General features: G+C 37.6%; 2 protein-coding genes across 2 annotated transcripts in view; one reads left to right on the top strand and one right to left on the bottom strand.

Moving 5' to 3' along the window:
• ANKMY2 (ankyrin repeat and MYND domain containing 2) overlaps positions 1–25,214 on the bottom strand; it is a 34,297-nt gene extending 9,083 nt beyond the window's left edge. The window contains exons 1-5 of the mRNA XM_019727144.3: positions 24,649–25,214; positions 17,190–17,254; positions 14,070–14,208; positions 12,350–12,448; positions 4,437–4,597 (exon numbers count right to left, since the gene is read on the bottom strand). Coding sequence (XP_019582703.3) covers positions 4,437–4,597; positions 12,350–12,448; positions 14,070–14,208; positions 17,190–17,254; positions 24,649–24,715 — 531 coding nt within the window. The 5' untranslated portion in view covers positions 24,716–25,214. The remainder of the gene's footprint in view (positions 1–4,436; positions 4,598–12,349; positions 12,449–14,069; positions 14,209–17,189; positions 17,255–24,648) is intronic.
• A 69-nt stretch (positions 25,215–25,283) lies between these two features.
• Positions 25,284–26,920, top strand: part of BZW2 (basic leucine zipper and W2 domains 2) — a 55,770-nt gene continuing 54,133 nt past the window's right edge. The window contains exon 1 of the mRNA XM_019727158.3: positions 25,284–25,427. The gene's annotated coding sequence lies outside the window, so the exon portion shown is untranslated. The remainder of the gene's footprint in view (positions 25,428–26,920) is intronic.

Here is a 26,920-nt window from a genome sequence, read left to right as displayed (position 1 = left end):
ATAAAAATTAACAAATCAAGTCTTTCTTACAGTCATATGTTTACTATGTTAATTCGAATTAGAATGCAAATTGTCACTGATCAAAGTTATAAAACTAATACAGAAGGACCCCGATATTGTGGAATCTCTTGAATTCCATATGTCAAAGTTGTCACGTGATCTGACATCTAGCTAAACCGGGGTGTTTGTTAGCGTACCACTTGGAATCATAGTTTTAGTGTCCCTGCTAAAAGCACTTGTACTAAAGATAAACATGGCATATGTGCACATCCTTTATATAACCAAATCAACAAGCACTCACTACTTTTAGAATTTAAAATTTGAGCTTTAGCATTTCACGGCTGGAAGAACTAAACTCTCATTAATTCTTATTAATTACAAGGAAATGAGATTTTTACAGAAAGAGGTCTAAAAATAAAAGGTGTATTGCTTTCTGCTTAACTACATTTCTCTGTGGAAATTTCCCTAATGTGTTCTAATCATCTATAATAATGAGAACCGGTCAAAGAGCAACGCAAAAATAGCTTTAAAAGGAGGAACATTAGAGAGTTATTAAATCTGACGCATCGTGAGTCCCGCACTTGCCATACTTGCATATGCGCAAACTAAGCTCAAATTCAGTGTAGTAAGGAGCATTTCTTTTTGGCTTTGTTATAGGGTACATCACCTGCAAAAAACAGCTGTAAGAATCCATGGTGACATGACATTAATGTAAACTGTAATGTAATGTGTAACAGGCATGATTATATGCACAAAGCAGAAAGTCAGTATTTGTTAACCTACATGTTATAGCTAATTACCTCTCCCAGGTAATACGCATATAAATTATAAATGTTAGGGAACAACAGGTAGCAGATTTCATAAAGTAGATCCTTTTCTTTTTAGATCCTTTTCTTTAGACATGAAGAAAGATAATTTTGTTAAGTAAAACCCAGGCCTAACCTCCTACTTGGAAATTTAACATAGACTAAATGTTCTTGTGAAATTAAAATATGATTTTTACTTATTTTTTTTTACACTACTAGACTGCTATATAATCTTGTATTTTACTTAAAATATAGCACTCAATAATAAATTATTAGAGTTCATGAAATAAGTCCAATCAGAATCCCTGTTGGTCAATTTCCTGACAGCTTTACCTACCATATCAAACATTAACTTTTGGCAGAGAAAACTCATTCATTACCCATTTATATTTCTGCAGTCAGCTACAATCATTTGAAGCTGATTTTTCAATATTTTTGTATACAGCATTCATAATCAAAGCATAGGGTCTTAAATTTACCAGTAGGAATGCTTAAAAAAAAAAAAGAAAACTCAAATAGAACAGTTTAATGATTTTTTTGTTTGTTAAGACATTAGGCTTTATTTATTTTATAGTATTCAGCAATATACATAAAGAAAAATGATACATAACCACAGCTCTACCATGAGATTACTGCAATATTTACATAGCTATACACAAAGAATACTTGAACTAGTTTCCTTTCATCTCTGCAGCACTATAAAGTAATACATTGTAAAGGAAGCCCTTATTATTAACTACTGAGGAAGAATAAATATATTCCTGCAGGCAAAAAAGCCATATATATCTCATCTCCCAAATAATGGCTGCCTTAGAATATGTTTATACAGTGGCATTTTGAATTCTTATTTTTTAAATGCCATTTTAGAAAAATTACTAAATCAACAATTATGGGCTTAAAAGTCATGTTAACAATTAAAAATGGGATGACTTGTGCACATCTGCCTCTTGACCACTTAGAGCCCCTGCTCAACTCTGTTGTCATTTTTCCTGTGATTCTGGTTTTCTCCTTTCTGACCTCTGTATTCCAGGTAATCAGCCCAGTTCCTTATTGCTGTAGCAGCCACTTAACCTGGACACAATGTAGCTGTGTTTGGTACACTGTAGCAAAAAGATGAATTGTGTATTGAGAATTCCTGTGCGTATGTTAAAGGTCTTTAACCCTATAGAGTGGCTGTTAATTACATTTTTATAATGCTTCCTATGAAGACCGATGCCAGCTTGAAAAGGGCTAAAGCAATAAACGTGGGATGCCAGCTTGAAAAGGGCTAAAGCAATAAACGTGGGCCATCACAAAAGCAACTGGGCAGCTTTTACCTGAAGTGTGGATAAAAGAAAGGTTTTCAAGTGAATAGACTATATTTATTCCTACAAAAAGCAAGGTCTGAACTGAAAGAAGGTACTATAATCATAGAATTGTCTTTATTATAAGACCAAGTGCCCTAAAAAATATAATGTAGGCTATTTCAGCATATATACCTTTATAATTTATTGCCTGTATAAGTATGCCCTTAATCTAATTTACTCAAAATATATGCCTTTAAAGATAATTGGAAGTACAATAATTCTTAGGACAGTTAACCCTGAGGGACTAGGTTCCATGTAAATGTCAAAAATTACTCCCCTGACTCAATTATTGCAATAATTGAGATTATTGTAATTTCAAGGAGTAGAAACAGTGAATCAGAAAAATGGAGGAAACGTCTTCAAATCAATCTAAACCAGAATATCCTGTAATGCTCAAGTTAAAGGGAAACAACAGGGCTTTGTAAAACCATACACATTCTCTAGGCTGAGAAATACTGTATCCCTAGGAAAAATCCTGACTTCTCAGCCTAGCCTGCCCCCACTCCTGAGAGAAAGGGTGCCGTGGAGAGGATGTTGCTGCTATTTATAGGAGTTCTCTTTCCTCTGTGTTCTGGGGGGGGGGGGGGGGGGGGAGGGGGCGGCAGAATCACTGATACAGAGGAGGCTAAATTTTTTTTAAAGGTTAAATTTCAAGTCCTATATAACCTTCACTAGAAACACAAACACGTGATTCACAGCTGTATTTCTTTTTTGCCCACTTAGGATCACAAGTGTTACCTCTAGCAGTTTTTTTCAGATGTTAAGTAAACCATTTCAGTTCTGAAAAAAAAAATCAGAATTGACTCTACTTATCCATCTTACAGGAAATATCTGCTGGCTTGTCATCTCTCTCGATGGCCCAGAACATCAATCTGGGTGAAGGGCCACATGACAGGTATTTTTGTCAGTTTGTTTGTTTCTTAAGCTTCAAAGACTATATGCAAATGGATGCCTCAATAGATAAGTTATATGCAGTTTGGAACTTATATCTCCAAATGAGTGTTAGCTGTCAAAAGTTTATGAAAATTGTCCACTTACTTTAATGGTGTAGTGTACTCGTAGATTCTTCTTTTGTAATACACTTCTAAAGAAATCTATTTTCACTACATTAGAATAACACCTGGTATTATGGGAAAATGTCAATTTTTCACCCAACTCACTGTTTTGCTCACCAAACAGCTCTGAATTACTAAGAATGAAGACATGTGACAGAATTTTGATAAAGGACAGCATCATTGGGGCACACATCATATTTTCTGTAATGATTCACTGAATACATTATACTCATCTGGATTGATTAAAAATTATTTTATAAATAAACAAAAGGTCTGTGTATAAAATATGAAGAAAATAGCAGTGAAAACAGTGCAGAATAGCTCTTGAAGTCTCCCAGTTAAGCCATTTGAACTTCCGGGTTGGTCTACAAAGTTTGCAAATCTGTGAGTTGACTAATTACTGGAGGAACTGAATTACTTAAAGGCATCAAATAGCTACTTGCATTAAGAAACCTGTTCATGATTACATTTCAGAACACTTCTTGGAGGGATAATTGCTGGAGCAGATGGTGTTGGTGCCCCACCCAGATCCTCTTTACCAGGCCTGCACACCAGGTCCCAGCCACTGGGAGTGCTGGTTGCTAGGAGCTCAGAGCTGCCTCCTTCCCCAGCCAGGGAGCTGCCTTCACTCAAAGAGAGCCACCTGATGGGGCACTATTGGGAGGCTGTCCTTCCCCTCTGGGGACAGGCCTCAGCCAATGGCCGATAGGAAAGCCTGGCTCCCCTGCCTTTCCGGAGCCATTAACAGTCCAGAGCTCCCTGTAAGACGAAGTGGAAGCTAGGCTTCAGCTGAACCCACCGCGTTACCTAGCTTCCCTTCCTCTCTAGTGTGTGTTCCCTCACTCTTCCAGGTTTCAACTGAGAGCACCCCTTCACCGTATCAACTGAACAAGAGAGCCCATCGCAAGGTCTCCAGCTACAAAACTCAACCCCAGACAATTATGACTCTATAGACCGTGTTTCCCCGAAAATAAGACCTAGCCGGACCATCACCTCTAATGCGTCTTTTGGAGCAAAAATTAATATAAGACCCGGTCTTATATTATACGAGACCTGGTTCTATACTATAATAAAATAAGACTGGGTCTTATATTAATTTGTGCTCCAAAAGAGGCATTAGACCTGATGGTCCGGCTAGGTCTTATTTTCAGGGAAACATGGTTGTAAGAGCAATTGGAACTCTGAAGCTGTATTTAAATAAAAAGCAAATACAATAAACGCTACACTACCTTGACAGGATGAAGATTTGTTGTGGTGATAATTTTGTGCAGCGGGCCTGCCAACTTTGGGGGCAGTTTCGGCTCTTTATCCAGTCCCTGGGGTTTAGTGTAATAATCCAGTCTCTCTCGAGGAAAGAAATTGTTGATTACAGTCACACAGTCATGTTGACCTTTTAATAGAAAAATAGGAAATTTGTTATTTTATTATTCAAAATAAGACACTTTCTAATTTTTCTTATAAATTATGTTGCTCTGTTTTCTTGTAAGGTAAACATGCATTAACATCTTTAATTTTCAGGAAAGGAGAGTAGAGGAGGAGAGGTAAAATGTTTTGGGGAACATTTGTGAAGTCAAGAAATAATCTTTTAAAGACACAGAATCCATAATATGTATGAAGATTATACGGATTACAAAAAAAGCAATGTTCAGCTTGTGATTGGCCCTAAATATTTTATAAAGGTTGCTTGTAATTGATGTGTTTCTTCTCACCCCTACACAAATGGTGGTCATAATTCCCCAACCACATCTGGCTTTCTTTATACAGAATTTAAATTTATAAAACTTTATTCTCCTAATTATTATTCATATTAGTAAACTAGTATCCCCTTCCCTTGAATCTGAGCAAAGCTTGGCCTCTTTGCGAAATGAATCAGAGAAAAACCTTTTGCTCCCACAAGCCTGGAATCCACATTATGGCTTCTCATAGATTCCTGTGCCATCGCTACGCCATGTCTAGTGATAAAAATGGTTCTATGAAAGCCACACCTTCCATGGCAAAGTTGGAGGCCAGCATGTGTGTTTCTGAGGCCTCCCTCTCCCCAGACCCCTCTCCACTACCTCTCTGGAGCAAGGAAATGGCCACTCTGGGCCAGCAGGCAGAACCTGCAGGAAACATTTGTGGGTGCAGGCTCTTCCGAGATCTCCGGAGGAGAGATTTCTTCCTCCTCCTGCCTGACGTGGGCTGACGTGAGTCCTAAGGAGCAGGCCCAGATGCTGGGGCTTCCAGACAGTGGTCCACCCTGGGCAGCCTATGGCCCCTGTCCGCTTATGCACAATACTGGGACAGTCTGCTTCATCCTGCCAACCACAGGTGACCTGCAGGGGGACTGCACAACGGGCCAGGTGGACCTTAGATGGGGGACTGACAGAGGGCTCTGCTAGTCCAGGAGTTCCTGAAAACCCAAGAGGGAAGCGGCTTCCTCCTCGTCTCAGCAGAGGACAGAATACCTACTAGTTTGCTGAGCCTGGGCCCACTGGTACAGAGACGGTGCCACTTCGGTCCACTGCTGCCTGACCCTGTGGACTCTACCTGACCGCCTGGGACATGCAGACTAAGTACCCAAGGGCACCCAGCATCTCAGGAGACAACATCAGCCACCACCACAACCAAACTATAACCACAGTCGCCAAACAGGAACACGTAAATTAAGCAGATCAATTACAGTATGTAAACAGACTTTCATGGACGAAGAAAGATTCAAGTTTTAAAAGTCAATAGACAAGGATGGCCGGTTTGCTCAGTAGTTAGAGCGCAGTGCTCATATCACCAAGGTTGCTGGTTCGATTACCACATGGACCAGTGAGCTGAGCCCTCCACATCTAGATTGAAAACAACGACTTACTTGGAGCTGAGCTGTGCCCTCCACAACTAGATTGAAAACAACTTGACTTGGAGCTGATGGGCCCTGGAAAAACACACTCTTCCCCAATATTCCCCAATTGAAAAAAAAATGTCAATAGACAAACTGAAAGGGATAATCCTAGTTACTAATATTTATTATGAACTAAATAGTAATGTAGACGATGAAGCAGATGATCTATGTCAAAACAGAGGAAAAATAGGAGATAGAAATCATTATGGAAGCAACAAGAGAGCTAAGAGACAGATACAGAAAATGTAGTAGTGAAAAATAACAGAAATCCCAGAAAGAAAAAAGAAATGGATGGAGAATTAATAATTAAACATATGACAGAAAAACATGTCCCTGATTTGAAGGTAAATTTTAGTAGTGATGATAACATCATTTTTGGTATTTGATGTTATTCTTAACTGAAATACCAGTTTCTTTTTCTTTTTGATCAGAAAGCTCCATTACCTATATCTTGAGGAGAAGTCAAACAGTAATAGGATATTTTAAAAATCTGAGGTGCTCTGTTTAGAAAATAACTACCTTCAAGAAAAATGAGAGGCAAGCAAAACTATTGCAAGTGGGATAGACACACGACAGCATCAAAATTGACAGAGAACTACGTGTGGGAATTTATAACTGGATATGAAGAAACTAGAGCAGATAAAGACAAACTATTGCTTCCTTAAAGCACAGTCTACATCGAGCTTCAGAAAACAGATAGATGTTCCCATTCAAAAGAGTGTTGTAAAACCACTCCTGAAAAATGTCAAAATACACACACGAAGATTGGAAGATAAAGGGGTAAAAAGAAAATGTGGAATTAGCTGGTAACTTCTCACCAGTCCCCCAATAGTATAGTCAGAAATCATCCTGTTAACAGTTAGAATTATTTGTACATAAAAATACCCGCTACATAACAATGACAGTCACAGGTCTCGAGGTTTCTTAGGATCGCACCTTTGTGAGAATAAAAAAATAATATTACTTTACTTTTCTCAAGTAGTGCTTACTTTGACATTTTATTTTAATTAATATGCTAATAATTTATATTAGAGTGATATATAAAGTTTATCTTTATAAATTTTTACTTAATCTGCATTTATATTTTTATAATTGAAACTATTAAATATTCAATTTTACTAGTTTATAATTTATGAATTCTGCATACATACAAATAAAACAGTACTATTAACACAGAAAATAAATGCTGGGGATGAGGGGAACCAGGGCATTATTTTGCTCCAGTGTTACTATCACTAGACTTGAGTCTTCTAGATTGAATGGGCTCACTGAGTCAGTCCTGAGCAGGACTAATCAGAACACACCCATAAGTAGACACATCCTAGAAGTTTTTAAATTTAAAAAAATTTTTTTTAATCTTAAGGATAAACTGAAATTGAAACAGACTTCCACAAGGAGAAACAAAAAATGTATAAAAGAATATAAATCAAATTTTCATTTGCAAAACCAAGATTTAGAAAACTGGAATAACTTCTACATATGATTGCGAGAAAAGAATAGCGATACAAGAAACACAAAACTAGCCAAGATATGACTCACATTTCAGAGAGGAAGGCAGTTTTGGTTATGATGGGTTTCAAACAATATACAACCTACATACTATCTCAGAAGGTCCTGTCACTGAAACTGAATTGAGAACAAGAGAACTCAAAATGGAGCAAGAAGGAAAGAAAGTAGTGGAGAAAAGTCCTTAGCCGCAGGGATATTAATAATTGGAATGGGTGGAGGTAGCATATGACTGAGAAATTATATGGTTGACCATGAGAATTACTGAAAGAGAAGTAACATACTATGAGGTACACTCTAATAACATATTAGTACTTTTAGTATTTTTCAATACTAAACTCTCTTAGCAAAGTCCAGAGCTTGTGGAAGTGATTGAGGAGGAAAGGAAAGGCCTGTTGCCTAACAAAGCCAAAACAGAGGATGTGGAGAAATAAATGAGTTATACGGATTTCCTCTTGTTGGGGTGGCTGAACGGGCCAAAACAGTGCCTTGGGGGTGGGGCATAGAGTATAGTTTTGTTCCTGTTTTTAGATGAGAATTGAGAAATAAGGATTTAATTAGGAGTGTTGTGAATAGGAAAGCAAGCACTAGTGAAATAGAAAAGTATTCTTGATCTTTCAAGTTAATAAAAAGAGAAAATATACTCTAACGTGACTAGGCCAATCACAGTAAGGAAACACACACACACACACACACACACACACACACACACACGAAGAAACAACCACCAAGTGAAATACAGAGTAAAAAAAATGAAGTGAAACAGGAGGAATGCAACCAAGTTCATCAGTGATTATATGAAATATGCATAAACTGAATACCTGTTAAAAGAGAAAGACCATCTTTTGGGTTAGAAGACAGAATCCACTTATGTTTATAACTACAGAGGTATAGTAGTATTTACACTACTAAAATAAAATGATAAAATACTGAAAATAAAGGGACGAGCAAAGAGATTATTGGAAAAATGCTAAAAACAAAAAAGGAATCAGGAATGGCTATAATATCAGAAAAAGAACTAAAAATTCAACAAGACAAATAGCATTATATAATAATAAAACCAATAGCAATATCATAATAAAAAGTAAAAGCTAAAACTATTTCCATTAAAAACAGGAAAAAGACATGAGATGCCAATTATCACTATTATTATTCTTACTTTGAAACCTGAAGTTAATTCAAATAGAAAATAAATAAAAATTAAATAGCTATAAAACTCAGAGACTCTAATAAAAATGAGAGGAAGAAAAAAAAGAAATCGATAGCTTTCTCTTTATTATCCATAACGAGCTAGAAATGACAAGAGTGTGGAGGCAGTGGTGGGAATTTTCCTTACAAAATAGACAATAACTATCAATTACCTCGAAATAAATTTTAAAAGAAGGCATTTTTATATAAAAATAAATTTTAAAAGAAAGACTGATATGAAGGAATCTAATAAGTATTATTGAAGTATCAAAAACAAGTTAAAAACAAAACAATATAAAGATACATTATGTGATGGGGATGGGAAGTCTTAACATCACACAGATGTCAACTCTCTGCAAATAATTATATAACCGTTTAATGAAAGTCCAACAAAAACTGAAAAGGATTTGGGGAAGGGAGGAATTGCATTCAAAGGGAAATAACTGAGGACATTTGCTTTACTTTAAAGTCAATGTAATCAAAACAACATGGTATTAATACAGAAAGTGACAAACAGATGTGTGGAAGAGAATATTGGATCCAGAAATAGATACCAGTATATAAGACAATTTAACTTACTACAAAAGTGGTATTTCAATTCAGTGGGAAAATGTTAAGTGATTTAATAAATTGTGCTATCAACATTAACTAAATATCCATGGAGAAAGGAACTCTAAAATAATAAACTTCAGAAGCACATTTTTTTTTTTTAATCTGAAGTACATTTAGGAGGAGAATACTTAGATTTAATCCATCCATGGTCAAGAAGACCTCTTCTAGCCAGACAAGAAACATGGAAGCTATAAAAGGAAAACTATGATTACTTAGAAATAAATTTTCTATGGTAGAAGTTCCTATAAAGTCAAAAGAAAATCAAGACTGGCATAAAATGTTTGGGACACACTTCATAAACAAAGGGTTAGTATCCATAATATACAGAAAGCTCCTCAAAGCAATAAGAAAGATACAACTGAAAGGAAAAGCGAGTAACAAATAGGAGAAGGCATCCACAGAAGAGAAAACACAAATGACCAACAATAGAAGCTTAATTTCATTAATATTGAGAAAGTACATTCACAATACAGCATCTTTTCAACTATCAGGTTGGCAAAAATCAAAGAGTAAAAACACCCAGTACTGGTGAGGGTGATAATGGGAATGCAAATTGCTATGCCCTTTTGGGAAGCAATCTAGACTTACATTAAAATTAGAAATACACATCTGTGTCTCAATTCATTTTTCTTCTGAAAGTATGTCATATAGATATTAATGCACTCCCATGTAAAAATTTAAGATCAAGGATCATTATTACATTGTAGTAAAGTGATTACAAAAAAAACTGTAAAATCTAGCAATAGGGGAGAGCTAAATGAACTGTGGTACATCAATATCATGGAATATGAAGCAGTTATTTGAATAACTAATTTATACCTACTGAGATGGGAGAGACTTCCACAGCATACTGGTGAGTGAAGAAAACAAGTTACAAAGCCTGTATTGATTTGTATGATCACATTTTAAAAAGATAACAAAGATCGTGCACACGGGTGCACATACGTATGTATATATGCTGTTCCACTTGAAGGGAATAAAATAGGGAGAATGAGTTTTTAAAAAGACTATATTGGAAAAGATAATGTCAAATCAAAGGGTGTAATTTTTCTGTCTATGAAATTAGTCTAAACAGATTAATACACAATGGAAACATTACTCGTATTTTAGGATGGGATTGTGGACAATTTCTACCTTAGATTTTCATTAATGTAGACGTGTTGAAAAAAAGAAAAGAGCATTTGATTATTGGTTAAAACAACAGGTCCCTCCAGTTCCAGCCCTGTGATCTGCGCAGGTACCTAACCTTTAGCTGAGCTTTCTATGATTACATCATGGACATAATGAAAACTTGCAGAGCTAAACAGAACTTCAGACCATCTTATTCCCTGGCTTCATGGCACATATCAGAAAACAGAGGCCCATGGAGGTGAAGGGATGTACCTGTGATCCTGTAACTAATTAGCAGTACACACAAACTAAAACGGGACTCTCAAGATTCCTAGTGTAATGTTCTTTTCTCATTGGACTGACACCCTCATAATTAGCTTAGAGGTGAGTTGGGGCAACCAGGGAGCCCCTAAGTGTGGGATAAACATTTCTCTGAAGTTTGCACAGAAAGGCCATAGCTTTCTTAAATCCTCCTAAAATTGAATTAAAATATTTGCTCTCACAGAGCTGTTGTAAAGTGACTCAGTGACTGCCTAACTTAATCAACAGCAGCTACTAGGAGTAGTTTTAAGATAATTTTATAGTAAAACTTAACAAAATATACAGTTACCACGACCACCGATATCTGACTAATTCCTACTCTATCTACACCTAAATGTAATTTCTATCGAAACGGCTTTGGAAGAGGATAGAAGATTCCCTCTCTTTGATGTATTTCTATGGAACTGTTACGTTCTCCCTGAGAATATATTTTCACAAGACCGGTCATTGCTATTAGCCTGTAAGTGCCATGAACACATGAAAGTCCCCTGTCTTGTTCACCACTGTAACCAAAGCATCTATGGTGATGCTTGGCATATAGGTTGTAAACATTAAGTATTTGTTTAATAAATTATTAGTCCCCACAAGACTACTTACTGCACTCTCAAACAATCAGATGTTTACAGCTTTGCTTTTCTATCAGTGGACTCTCCTAACTGCCTCTCCTCACTCTTCTAAATCCCTAGGTTATGTCCAGTAACAGGATTAACATATCAAAAAATATTGGACACACAATAAATAGCTGTGGTTCATGAGAATGATAATGAAGGAGTTGTATGTACTATTATTAAGGCTCCTTCCTATGAATTACATTATTGTAATTATTATTAATAATAGTAACTGATGGCATTTATTTAGTGCTGCACATGGAGCTCTTTAAGTCTATCATCTCTTTTAATCCTTTCAGTAACCACGTAAACATGTTACCCTGAGGAAACTGAAAGTCAGAATCATTCAGTAACCTACCACGTTTCCCCGAAAATAAGTGAGCCGGACCAGTAGCTCTAATGTGTCTTTTGGAGCAAAAATTAATGTAAGACCCAGTCTTATATAAGACTGGGTATAATATAATATAATATAATATAATATAATATAATACTGGGTCTTACATTAATTTTTCCTCCAAAAGACACATTAGAGCTGATGGTCTGGCTAGGTCTTATTTTCAGGGAAACATGGTACTAGTGAGTGGCACAGCCAGAATTTAAACCCAAGACCACTGACTCCACAGTTCATGTTCTTAAACATTAGGTTAAACTACTTCCCTTAGAGAAATAAAATATGCTCATTCAAAGCATTTATCTGCAACTAAAATGGCCCCACCATACTCTGTATCTCACAAAGTGGAAATTCCAAATAGCTTGTTCATTTTCTCCAAAGTGTCACTGCGTATTTTATTAAGTTAGACAAAACCTAGTGAGCTGTGAACATTGTGTTGTTAAAAAAAAAATGTTCTCTGAGAAGCAAAGTGGTATTTTTTCCATGGAGAAAATTTTGGGTATAACCTCATGTAAAACTGCCATAAAAACTCACCCACGAAAGCTGCCATCTGAGCTGCTGTTCTTCCCACAGAGTTGACAACATCTGTCTCAGCGCCAGCTTCCAACATTACCCACGTGATGTCTTTATTACCTAGGGTTAAATGGGAACATATTTGCTAATGTTAAGGAACGCTCAGTTCAAATACCCCTTTCTAAATTATCTGTACCCTTTCTTCTCATTTATTAAGTTTCAGGTTTTCATTGTATGGATATTTCCATTGTTTCCTAAACTATAAATTATAATGACAGTAAAGAGTAAAATGCTACAAGAACCCACATAAAATTAAACTTATTTTCTGGAAAACACATCAGGCAAAACAAAAATTGAATAGATTTGAGTATCACTTTTTTTTTTTTAAACAGGATGAAATACATTTTTCTTAATGATGATGCTTAGTACAAAGTCAAAACGAACAAAAATATCAAAACAAAGACAGAAGAGATAAAATGAAGTCTTCACTTAATATCTGCTAACCCAACCCATCCATTTGCATGTATTCTATGTGCATTCTATTACTAATGGAATCATTATAGATATTTAGCTATTATAAACTATACTAAGTGAACAGTATTTTCCACTAATTTTTCAATTTGAACTACAATTTCCTTAGGAACAGTTCCTGCAAATCACTGCGGGATCAGAGTATGCATACTTTAAAGGCACCTTGCCAGGCTGCCTTCCAGCAAGGCTGGGCTGATATGCACATCCCAAAAGAGTGCAAAGAAGTTCCTTACGCAATGCAGGCATTATCATTCTTTCTTAACCTCTGCCAATATGGTAAGTGAAAAATGATCATTTATTGTTGTAATTTACATTTCTCTGATATTGGTGAAAGTGTTTTATATGTTTATTAGCCAGTTGTATTTCTTTTATTCCCTGTTGCATTTTCTATTTAGTTTTCTGCCGCAGTATTTGTCATTTCTAATCGATTTATAAGAACTCTGCATATATAATAATATGACCCTCTAAGATATGTAGTAAATACTTTCCTTAGTTTTTCATTTGTATTTTAACTCTATATAGTATATTCTATATATGGAAATGTTAAAATTCTATATATTCAAATTGGTCAATGTTGTCCTTCTTGAATTCCATGTTTTATAACATGCTTAGAAATGCTTTCCAGGATTATAAAAATACAGACTATTGCTTTTAAAGTATGATAATATTACATCTTCATTTTCTTAAAAATGTCAACAATTATAGATAACTCCACTTAATTTTAGATAATATTTCCCAATTTTCTTTATTTACCCAATCGTAAGCAACATGAATCAGAATAAATTTCTAAATGGATCGAACTATTTAGCACATAAATATCAGTGAAGCAAACATACAGCTCTATCAGAGCAGCTATTTTCTCAAGAGAACAACAAAACTTTTCATATTACTTCAATATACAGAACACTAAGGAACTATTATGTAATAACTTGAAAGAATAACAGAGCCAAGCTCCTTGTCTACACAAAATATATTGTCACTACAAAGAATCCATTCATTTAAATAACAAAACAGATGAACAAACTAACTACACATTTCATATATAACAACTTTTCAAAAACCAATTCCCACCATTCTTTTCCATTAGAATTGACCTTCAAATTACTATAATAAAAATGCATTTCATTTAAAAATATATGTGTATTTATAAAAAAAATTTGTATAGGTGACTAATACTAATAACATATTAGAATAAATACTAAAACTTCACCAGAAAGTGCAGCAAACATGAGGGCTGTGTATCCATGTTCATGTTGATGACAATTTACATCAGCTCCATGTCGCAAAAGCAATTTGCACATATCAAGTTTTCCTTTATACGCAGCATGCATTAGAGGAGTCATTCCATTCTTTAACAGAGAGGAAAAATATATATTAATTTTACTTATTTACTTTTCCTCTACCTATATGAGCAATTCCTGCAATTAAATTAAAAACACAAAATAAACATGAATTAATAAAATCATCTTTATAACCTATATAGTACTTTCATACATAACTTGCCAAGTGGCCAGGGCAGGGATCAGAACCCAGATCACCAAGGCTCTCATCTCTACCAAATATTCTTAGTTCCTAGAGAAACAAATGAATAAACAGATACAAATGCATTTAAAAAAAAAACACAACTAAGGATAAACCTCAAAACAGAATGTCTACCAAGGGGAAAACTAAATAGAGTATGCAATATCCTTAACGAGATAGTATAAAGCTATTGCCTGAATTCATCTGTATTGGAGAGATTTCCATGAATTACTGCCAATGAACAAAACAAGATGAAGTAAATATATATTATAGTGGTATGATTTCTAAAGCAATGATCTCCCAAACCACATTTATAATTTGTTCATATATATCACTTGGTTATAAAGAAAATTGTATAAATATGAGGAAAAACTTGGTAGTGTTTACATGCTAGATAAATGAACAAGCTATTCTCTGTAAGTGAATGTTCTCAGTAATCCAGGATAAATTCTGTTAAGTACTGGAATTTCAAAGTTGTTTTGGATGAAAACCTCTCTAAAACATACTATCTCTTACTTTAGTAAATCTTAGAATGCTAATATAATCTGAATTGTTCTTGATGATTCCAGACTCTTACTGTGAACATAAACCATCAATATTCTCGGAGGGCTATTGAAGTGAGAACAATGGGGAAGCTGGGACCTTTCAGGTGGTTGTACAAGAGGCTACTTAATGGGAGTAGTCAAAGTTTCTTGAAAGTAGTAATAGAAAAATGATAAGATTATAACTTTAAAACTCCCTTAGTTGGGTCTACAAGGATGGGGTGTTTGAATGTTGGGCTGGGTTGGGTGTATGTGGGTAATCAGAATCTCATTATACAGAGGCAGTGTTAAGGGAGTATCTCTACATGGGCATACCTTTCTTTTTAAAACTTTTATTTATTGTGTTTTTCCAGGACCCATCAGCTCCAAGTCAAGTAGTTGTTTCAATCTAGTTGTGGAGGGCACAGCTCACAGTGGCCCATGTGGGGATTTAACTGGCAATCTTGTTGTTAAGAGCACTGCGCTCTAACCTACTGAGCTAACTGGCCGCCCCTGCTCATACCTTTTGAATGAGGCAGAAATGTACTCAGAGCATGGCTAGGATGATAGCCGCTAAAGGATGATATAACAGGTACATAAGAAGTTAGTGTGTAGCCTGGAGGGAAAGGAAGGACAATACGGGTGGACAGTCAATCACCCAGCAATCCCATGTTACAATGAATGAGAGGTTATCTGGCTCAAAGTGAATAATCCCAAGACTACAGAACTGTCCTATAATTATATACACATATATATGTGTGTGTTTTAAAGCAGTTTTCAATGCAATGTGATAATATGCTTAAGAGCAAAGGAAATGTGCAAAGCTTTTGGATCTTACAATACAAACTGTCCTTGTGTTTTTGTCTGCTTATGTTTTAACTGTCATCTGTGTCAATTATGTCAGCCCATTTATCTGTCTGCCTCCCTGTTTCCTGATACTCCCTTTCTTCTCATTTAAAAAAAAAACATTCTCATTTTTCTCTTTGGTGTTTCTGTTTACCAGTTGTCTTCTTAGCAGGGATTGGTTTTCAGAGGCAACCAACGAGAGAGCTTCTTTCCAAAGAGCTAATGAGCTATCCCAACCATATCATATGCTGTGCAATCTCTGAACCTGTTTCTGAAACATTTTTCCCCATATAAAACTTTTTGGACAAATGTTGTGTTTTCAGTTCTAAATAGTAGGCAATTTCTACTTCTATTTCTTCTTTTACCCAAGAATTATTTAGAATTAACTTCTTTCAGGTTATATGCTTTATTATTTGGATCATATTTTTATTTATTTTCAATGTATTCTATTTCATTTGGTGAATTTGTTTGAAATTAGCTAAAAATTCCTTTATAAATAGTATAATACATAGACTAATTTTGATTAATGTTCCATGTAAAAAGAAGATGTAGTATTTTTTTCTTATATACAGTACACACACTCTTAATTAGCTTAGCCAAATTTTCTGTCCCCCGAATTACTTTTTTCTACTTAATCTGATGGCTTCTGAAAGGTGCTATTCTGGTTTTACAAATTTCTCCTTTTAATTCTATCTTTTTCTTTATGAACATGAGAGCTTATAACATCAGAGCTTATAAGTGAAGGCTTAAAGCTGCTATGTTCTCAGTGGATTATTAATTTAATCTATAAGAAAGTCTTGATCTATTAATCTTTATTTGCTTTAAATTTTATTTTGTCTGGTATTAATTTTGCTACCCATGTGTGAGTAAAGGTTTAACAAAACCCATTCCCCTTCTCCATGAGAAACTGAAGTTCAGTTAACTCTCTAGCATTACAACAGTGCTGTATAGCAATAGCCGCTAACCACATATAGAGCTAAGGGTTGACACTGAACAGCTCACAATAGACATTACCATCATCTCAGAAAGTTATTTTGTGTAGCAAGTGTTCTAGAAAGCAGACTTTGGGTTTAGCTAACGTTCCCTAGAAGTAGAATTGCTGGATCAAAGGTACGCACATTTAAAAATGACACAAATTCTAAAATTTTCACCATAATGAAATGCCAGTTTACACCAAACCATTAGCATATAAAAGTCCAATGTTTCCCACACTGCACAAGAAATGAAATAATTTTGGTTTAATTTGCACTTATTTGATCACTGATAAAATTAACCATGTTCTTACATGCTTATTTGCCTTTGTGACCTGTCTGCTTACATTTGATTTAGATATTAGTGTAACTCGTGCAGGCACACACGCTAGAAAACAATTCTTATTAGATTTTTATATTATCCATTCTCATAGGAAATAAAACACTTCATTAAAGTTTTTAACATTTTACCTCATCCAAACAGTTCACACGAACATTCTTGCTGCCTAATAGTGTTCCAGCTTCTTGGATAGTACCTTTAAAAAAAAAAAAAAAAAAAAAAAGTTATTTATCATTAGAATAGAAAAAAAATCTAACATCAAGGAAACAAATTTTAAAGGGTTATCTGTAAGACTACTCAGGTTAGGTTATTAAGAAATAAAGCATAAATCACATACTATTATTCCATAAAGTAATTATCCATAAGAATAGATTTATAGAAACTAAAATAGCTCCATCTTGTTTTTATTTCCACGGACCTTAGAGTATATTAAATTGGCCACATTTTCCTTTTGGCAGTAATACAATCATCACAAAGCATAACATTCTTAATACTGAAACAAATCTTAAAGGGCATCTAGTCCAACCTATCATCCAAAGCTTAAATTCCAGTCAATATAATAATTGGAGTTCAAAATACAGTCAGTATTTATATACTTTTTCATCACTGGGCCCTGTGAATTGATGGCATACTTATAATAGAATTCTTGGTTTGGAAATGCTTAGGTAAACATATCTTTAAAGCCTGGCACTATATAAAAGTGCCCTGGAGTCAATATTCAGACTCTCATACTGAAAGTCCGCTAATGTAATCCTGAAGGTCAGGGCTCTATAAATTTGGATAAAAGCTGTCAGGTTTTTCCAGTCTTCTGTAAGGCATACGGACAGGAGCAAGTAGTTGCAGGAGAGAATGTTGCTATTATCATCATGAATAAGAGTCAGCCACAGGTTCTGCCAAAAAATTTCTGGTTTGACGGGGAAGAGAACAATGGAATTGAATGTTCTCAGAGAGAAAGGATGAGATAAGCCTCTACTGTGAAAAGGAGACAAAAGAATAAGCACATCCCCTAACTAGGAGTTATTTCTTCTCTTTAAAATCAGAATTATTATAGTTCAAGCATGTGCTAAATGCTGCTTGGCTTCCAGTTAAAGGTGGAATGCAGAATAAAGATAAGCGTGCTTCTCCCTGACCTGCTTCTTAGGGGTGTCAGCTGGTTGCCTGTCACCAACCTGGAACAGACAGAGAAAGGTCTCCTAGGCTGACAAACAGCCCTGCTGGGGAAATGTCAAGGAATAACCTGCAAGTCCCTGGAATATGGCAGCGCTAGTTTGTAAATAGTGCGTGGTCTGACCCTGTACTCCATCTGAGAGCAGCTGGTATCACTGGCTGCATGGCTACAGAATGAGAGGTGAAAGCCTTCAAGTGTGTAAGCTACCCTTATCCATTCCGGTGGCTTCTTATCAGACTTTCTCAAACATCTTCAGAGAGGAATTACAACAGAACAAAAACTCCCACACCCCACTTTCACTTGTGCAAGATGCTTTAGCTAAGTCCTATTGTCCTCCAAAGAATAACTGAAGTTATTTTCTTTCTGAGCAGGAGATGTTTATGCAGTAGAGGGAGAACACTACAGGGATTATTAGCAAGTCAAGGCCTGCTACGTGTTAGGGGAAGATGAAGCTTAAAATCATAATTGGCTCACATTAGAGAACAGGCCTATAACTAGAAAATGTTTCGCCCAATGGCCAGCAATCTAAGTTAAATCTGTCCTGTCAAGGAGCAATTAGAAATGAAAAAGAGAAAAGATGAGGCATGCACACACATACCACTACATGCCAGCCAGTTAGCCTTTTGAAATGCAGGGACCAATATGAGAAATTTTTTTCTAAAATTTTTTGGGCTTCTAGAGAATGAAAACAGATTTTGGAAAATGGATGAGCAAAATACCCAAACAGAAAAAACTTGTGACGATTTCTAATTTGGTATTCCTAATTTAATGACAGTAAGAAACCGGTTTAGAATAGCACAGAAATGTGAAACATAGATTTTTACTTTCTCACTGTCCATAGTAGCTTTTCAAACAATATTTTGCTTTTATGTTAAAAGATTCATTTTTTTACTCTGGGAAAGAAGTTATGTTAAGTCTGATTTCACAAACTCTTAAGACTGGGGATACAATACTACCGTGTTTCCCCGAAAATAAGACCTAACTGGACAATCAGCTCTAACGCGTCTTTTGGAGCAAAAATTAATGAGACCCAACACTATATTATATTAATTATATTATATTATATTATATTATATTATATTATATTAACCCGGTCTTATAGTAAAATAAGACCGGGTCTTATATTAATGTTTGTTCCAAAAGATGTATTACAGCTGATTATCTAGCTAGGTCTTATTTTGGGAGAAACACAGTATAAGGGAGACACAAAATGACCCAACATTTATCTTAGGTGGAGACAAAAATTAAGAGATTGATAACTTATGAAAGTAATATTTAATGATTTGTTTTCCTTTTGAGAATTTCTCCAAGTAGCTCAACCAAAGCAGAAAATACAACCCAACCTGCCTCATTAGAGTGGGGCTGACCAACCTAATCTGGATGGTTCAGCATTTTAGCCGAGAAGAGATGATGCTAACGGGATGTTCCCACGTTACCACCTTCTCGCCTACCTAATTACAGGACTATCATGAAATTGAACAAGTCCTATGAAACCCTCAGTTTCCTCATCTGTGAAGCAGATAGGGGTATCCAACACATAGAGTTCTGAGGATGATTGAGGGCTTGTCCCTCTCAGTGCACATGAGATGCTCTTGTTATTTTATATTCAGAGCAGCACAATATAATTCATTGTTATTTCTAATAGCTAGATGGGGACCACAAATCTCTAACTGAAGACAAGCAGATGTGAGTAGATGTAGTCAAAACAAACAAAAAAGGGAGAAACAAACTTTTGACATTTCTATTTCCAGCAATCCATCAGCTAACCATAGGATTTGGTATGGGTTTCAACCAGTTAGTGGGATCCCCAAAAAGGGATGGTGTAAGGAATCTAATCCAAATTAAGTTATTTAAAATACTGTTTGTCTTGTTAGTGGCTATAATGTGTATGTATAAGTAAAATCATGTATAAAATAATGTGTCATAATTTTAAAATAACAATATATGGATTTAGATTTAATTATAACTACATAGTTATAAATGTATTTTAGAAGTAGAGACTTCTAATGTAACTATATTTTGAAATGGTGAATTTATTTAAATGTGAAATTTCTAAAAGATCTCTTAGTCGTATCTATTATTAGACTATGTAACACAATGGCCTTCAATTAGGATTATGAATCACTGCATAAAAATTAGAGTATCTAAAAGAGCTGCTGTTTTGTAAATGAAAACAATGACGCCCATAGAGCATAACCTGCCCAGTCATTGAGTTAATGGTAACTATATATTTAAATTAAAAATTTTCTTTGATCTCTATAATTATTAGTAGACCTGAATCTTTCTAAACCATAAAAATATTAAAAATAACAATATTAACTACACAGGACTTACAGCAAGATCTTTCTTAACAGTCCAGAATTAGAAACAACTGAAATATCCATCAAAGCGAATGATTAGCAAATAGTGGTATAACCATACACGGAAATAAAAGAAAATAAAAAATAGACTATCGGTACTGCATAAATGAACCTCAAAATCATGATGCCGAGTGAAAGAAGCCACGCAAAAAAAAAAAAAAAGAGAGAGACTATTTACTGTATGATTCCACTTAAATAAAATTCTAGAATAAAGGGATCTAATCAACGGGGACAGAAACCTATCAGTGGTTCCCTGGAGACAGTGGTGGAGGGAGTGACAGATAATAAAAAGGCATAAAGAACCTTTTGTGGGTGATGGAACTGTTGATTATCTGGATTATCTGGATTGTAGTGATGGATGTATACCTAAGTCAAAACTGATTTTTAAAAAGTGTACACTTTAAATGTGTACCATTTATCGTATTTTAATTATATTTCAATAAAGCTGGTAGAATCAGCTTTATTATCCAAACCTGTTTCATCGCTCATTTTACACAACAAATGAAAAAAAAAAAAGTGAATACATTATTATCTTGTTAAGTCAACAACAGTAATTCCAAGAATTTCAAGTACTAAACAAGGTAAGTAATAGTTTACATCCTTAAAGAAGGTTTAATGTATTTTGAAATAGTGCTTCCTCTGTGCTTAAGGAAAAAGATACCGGAACTTAGAAGAATAGGTCAATCTACCAGGAATACAAGCCAGTTAAATGTGCGTCAGTCATTTCAATATTCACTCCTTAAATGTTGTGAAATGGATGCTGTCTTTATCTATGATTTATATTGGTAGGAAACAGCTTAAGTTTCACCTGGAACATCTTGGCATTCTAACACATATACAATCTGTAGAATACCTCGCTTGTGAACTCACTCAGAAAATGAAATTGTTCTAAAAGTGCCCAGGAGCAATGTGTGCTATTTTCTGGACTGGAAGTCTGCTTAACTTCTGGAGGGCAGTGATTGGAAGAAAAAAAGCACTCAAACGTTTGCTGAGTTTATTTTAGATTGGCCAAGATGATAGGTCACACTTGGCTGAAAATTTATTGTAAGTTCCAAGTACTAGTACTGACTAATCTAGCGCTTCTCAAAGTTGAGAAATGTACCGAAGGGTGAAAAAAATATTAAGAACCCCCCACTCCCTTAAAAATATGCTTCCTTACACAATAAATTTTGCTTATGACCTTTATTCAATTAATAACCAAATATTATTTTACAAATTGAATTATCTTCAAAACTATAAAAGTCAATAACATTTAAAATGAAAATTAACTTGACAGATGATGTTTTCCTGAAAATTAAATTGCCTCTCAAAGAGAATGCAGTATGGATGGCTAGGGTGCTGGTTTCATTTTTTTAAATTTTATTTTATTAAATTTATTGGGGTGACAATTGTTAGTAAAATTACATAGATTTCAGGTGTACAATTCTGTATTACATCATCTATAAATCCCATTGTGTGTTCATCACCCAGAATCAGTTCTCCTTCCATCACCATATATTTGATCCCCCTTACCCTCATCTTCCACCCCCCACCCCCCTTACCCTCTGATAACCACTAAACTATTGTCTGTGTCTATGAGTTTCTGTTTCTCATTTGTTTGTCTTGTTCTTTTGTTGTTTTTGGTTTATATACCACGTATCAGTGAAATCACATGGTTCTCTGCTTTTTCTGTCTGACTTATTTCACTCAGCATTACACTCTCAAGATCCATCCATGTTGTCACAAATGTTCCTATATCATCTTTTCTTACCTCCGAATAGTATTCCATTGTGTATATATACCACAACTTCTTGGTTTCATTTTTTGTTTTGCTTTCAAGTCCAGCATATTTCTATGACTATGGGCCGTATGATATCTCTGCTCCACCGCTTTTACCTGTGTGACACTGGGCAAGTTATCTAATTTCTCAGTTCCTTGGTTTTCTTGTCTCTAAAGTGAAGACATGTTTACCATAATAACACCCAATACTAGTAACATTTTAAATTCTTTACATATATTAATTCATTTCATCATCACACAGTGTTGTGAGGTGGGTACCACTTTTCACATGGACAACCTGAAGCTCAGAAACAGACACTTGCCCACAAACACATCACCAGCAAGACTGTGGTAGGATTCCAAACCAGGCCTGCATGGAACCACATCCCATACTGTCTCTCATAATGTCGTAGCTGAAAAATAATTCCGAGTTCATCAAGTGATAATAATTATGCCTGGCTCATAATAACATTCAATAAAGGTTGGCTATAGTTTTCTCCTATCTCCCATTACTTCTCTTTGCGAGTATAGTGGTGTCCCACGGACCTTTACTTGATAAGAATGTATCCACATACTGAGTCCATCTCAGTTCTTCTCTCCTCCTCTTGGGCCAATAGAATCGGTGAAAAACAGCGTATGTGCAGAGGTGCAACTTGATGTAGGATGTGCGCCCAGAAATACCACAGCACTAACCTGCTTAAATTCACATTAATTCTCTTTTATTTAATCTTTAAAATATAAACTGGTGGACATCTAAGAATATATCCAAGGATTTCTGCCCCACCACAACTTGCCCCGTTCAGAGACCCACTTTATAAAACTACTCACTTGTTTACACTTTTAAGAGAACAGGATAGCTCTGGACTGCTTTAAAACATTATTTGCACCGTAGTGGATTGTGGGTTGATCCTTTGTCTCCTTTTTGCTCAGCACAGTACCTGGCACACAGCTGGGACTCACATGTTTGCTGAATTGAATCCCAGAGCCACCAAAGGCAGGGAGAAATTACCCCGAGAGAGAGTTAGAATAGAAAGGCTGCAATGCCAAATAGGTCAGTGATAACTGTGCAGAACAAACGGAGACACCAAGTCCCACAATTCCAGGCAAAGAACATTTATGATAAATATAGCTGTGACGTAAAATTCTTGAGATCAGATGGGGTCGGCTCCACTCATGGGCACCTGTTGAGTTCAAATCCGATTTTTTTTTTCTTATACATTTAGACTTTCCTTGTCAGCATGAAAAATAAATCTTCCTTACTCACTCTGGGGGTCCAGATGTAGGCCTGACGACTTAGAAAGAAAGAAAAGACTGGAAACTGGGAAGCCTTCATGCTGCAGTGCCTGGCCTCTCTGCCATTCGAGGGCAGACGTGGCTTTCTCATTCTTGAGCTTAAAACAACCACATTAACTGTGCCCTCCGTCCCATGCATCCCCATCCCCGCTCTGTGGCTGCAGGAGAAGTCACGTAGTCACGCTGATGTACCTGCCAGGTAACGGGACTTAGCAGGGAACACCTCTGGGACGTCCTTTCCGGAATGAGGGGGAAACACGGCTTCTGGCTCGTCCCCAGGGCCCGCGTCTCCCTCCCTACGACCCGGAGCGGCGGAAGCGGGACACGCGTTTCGAGTGGAAAGGAAAGCGCGATTAGAAGATCGCAGTCGTACTAATAAGTGTGCTGAGGGGTGTGGACGCCTAGCCAAACTCCTCGCTTCTCTGCAAGTTCCTGCAGGGGGCAGAGGGGGTCCGGACGCAGAAACTTCAACGGGGCAAATTACAGAACTAGTTCTGTGTCCTAATAAAGAACCGTTCTCCTTAGCAGCTCCCTCCACCCCCAAGCGGGGGCGGGGACAGCCAAGGAATCCAGATCTTTCGGCCTCCGGAAGTCGAACACGGCCTTTTAAACACCCGTCTAAGAACCTGAAACTACCAGGCCACTGTCGCCAAGACAGACCGTGGTCAAAATCATCTAAGGAGTGTTGAAGAATGCACATCCTGAGGACCACACCCCTGGATCGTTCTTTATAATCTGAGGGGGCACCTGCAAATGTGAACCTTTCCAAAAGCTAATTTAAAGGACGAGCCTCTGTAACCTCCGCTCTCATCCCAGCACTACTTCTCCCTCCCTACCCCTCCGCCCCCGCAACCGGTCCCAGACCAAAGCGAGAAACGGTATTTCCCGGTCCGGGGCGGCGATCCTTGCAGAACCGCAGCCAAGGGTCAGCGGGGCCAGGGGCGCCTCCGGGGCTCCGCCACGCCTCCAGGCCAGACTGGCAGCGCCTCCGTGGCAGCCCAGCTCCCATACCTTTTCCGATGGCTTCCAGCAGCTCCTTTTCCTCCTGGGTCAGCTCGCCTTTCTTTATGTGAACCATTGCTCCCGCCAGCTTGAAGGTTATTCTGCGTCTTTGGAAGAATTAAAAAATACCGATGTGTCTGTGTGAGGGACGCCAGCCGCAAAGGGGCAATTAGAGACCAGAATACTGAGTAGCCAACCGCGGAAGCATTCGAATCCTCTCGTCTCTCCCGCGGGCTGGCGAGCAGCCGGCGAGCTTCGGCGAGCCGGGCAGGCGGTCTCCGCAGGCCCCAGCGGCAGTCACCACCCCCCGCGCATCATTGGCCGAGTCCGTAGGAGGAGCCGTAAGAGGAGGCAGCCAAAGACTCCCATTGGAGCAGCCTGGGACGACAAAAACAAATGGAGAAAACCAGAGGGAGGAAATTAAATTCCTCTTAGCCGTTTCCCACTCCTATCCTGTCTGGTTCAGATACGCAGGGTCATGCAATATTTTAAAACTCTGTTTGTAAGTTCTGTGTCCGGCGATGGCTGCTTAGGGCGTGCAGAGGCCCCCGGTTGTCGCTCACCTCCCCCATTTCCTCCGGAGTGGCGCGGCCCGGATCGGGGGCGGGCTGGGAGGCGGGGCGGGGCGGGGCGGGAGGCGGGGCTGCGCCGGGCTCCGTGTGTCTATGTCAATGTGTCTGTCCTTCACTCCTCCATTGTCTGCCGCCGCCACTGCTGCCGCTACCACTGCCGCTGCTGGAATCGCCGCAGCTCCCAGCCTCGCGCGTCGCCGCTACCTTCTCCGACAGGTGAGAAGCAACCCAGGTGGGGCAGGGGGAGCAGAGAGGGCTGCGGGAACCGCGGCCGTCGCCCCGCTGGGGCTTCCACGGGGTCGGAGCTGGCTGGGAGGAAGCATGTGCCTGCTGGGGTGGGTGGCTTACTGCCTCTCCGTGGGGAAGCGTACCCTCGACACGATGAACCTCACACATACCACGTATCAGTGCCTCCGAGTGCAGACCCGCCACTGGCCACATTTGGCCACCCCGGGAGACCCTGGGACCGCGAGCGGGTGGGGGCCCACCACGCGGTGGGAAGTGGCGGGTGCACATCATCTCGTGCGTGGCACGGCCAGATGCGTCTCCCAGCGAGGCCGGGGCTGAAGCTCAGGACTAAGGGTGGAAAGGAAGAAGGTAGTTATCTTTTGGCAAGCCTCCCCCTCACCATCACCACACACACGCACACTACTTGTCATCTCCTCTGGCCTCTGTGGAAGCTGTAGAAGAAAACAGGGTCTGATTCGCTTTATGGTGCCTGTTAAGGATGTTTGGAAGCAATTTACACTTGCACTAATACTTCGTTTAGGAGAGACGACCTAAAGGGAGAGGGGAGGAAGGGCCTCTTCGCTCTGCTAGAGTTCTCAGTCTCTTTGTAACTCCGATCTTGAGATTTATGGAAATAGGGAGGGGAAGGGAAGGGGGCGGAGATTAAATTGGTGTTGCTGTCTATATATAGCCTTAGATTAGCCTCTTAATCCAGTCTTCATTCAACTGTAATATGTAGCCTCGAGCTCCAATAGCTCGGGGGTAAATACAAGTGTGCACCCTCTTGTGGCTTAGAAACAAGACTTGCTTGCTAATACGAAGTCAGTCATCCCTCCAGGGCGCGCATCCGTAACATATTTACAGCATCAGTGAAAGCTGCTTCAGAAATTAGTGTGTACGTTTCGCTTTATTGTTGTTTCTCTACAGACTAGTATTGATGTTTCTCCCAAGATCCATCTGCTTCAAAGAGAAATATTTGAATAATTAGGTGATTTTGTTAAGCATCCCTACCACCCCTCTTTCTCCCCACAGTGTATACGAAGTGAAGTGCATTTTCCTCTGGCTTACACCTTCTTTTTTTTTTTGAGCATTCACCAACACTTCTGAAATTCTGGAAGATGTTCATCATTATTTCCTGCCTTTAACAAAAATCTTTCTAAAATCCCAGCTGTTTTCTTCTTTAAGACTTCTTCATTTTTACAGACTGGGGCAGAGCTGAGCCAGAAAATCTCACGTGAAAATGGTTTGAAATTATCCATCTCAGTGTATAACAAAGAAACTTTTGTTGGATGATGCTTTAATAATGATGTGGCTGTTCAAACAACATGTAGTAAGGCTTTTGAGAGTGACCAAGCTTCTGTAACACTTAGAATGCTGTTACTGCCACAGTCTCAATTGATTTAAAACATAGTATCATGCAGTAGAAACCCACCTAAGAAAATGCTTCCAGAGTAACCTCCCCTAAAATGTGACTTAACATC

Source organism: Rhinolophus sinicus, chromosome 4 (assembly GCF_057876585.1).
Source record: "Rhinolophus sinicus isolate RSI-liver-muscle chromosome 4, RSI-T2T, whole genome shotgun sequence".
Lineage (NCBI taxonomy): Eukaryota > Metazoa > Chordata > Mammalia > Chiroptera > Rhinolophidae > Rhinolophus > Rhinolophus sinicus.
The sequence above is the reverse complement of the archived record's forward strand: the minus strand, read 5'-3'. Positions and strand labels throughout refer to the sequence as shown.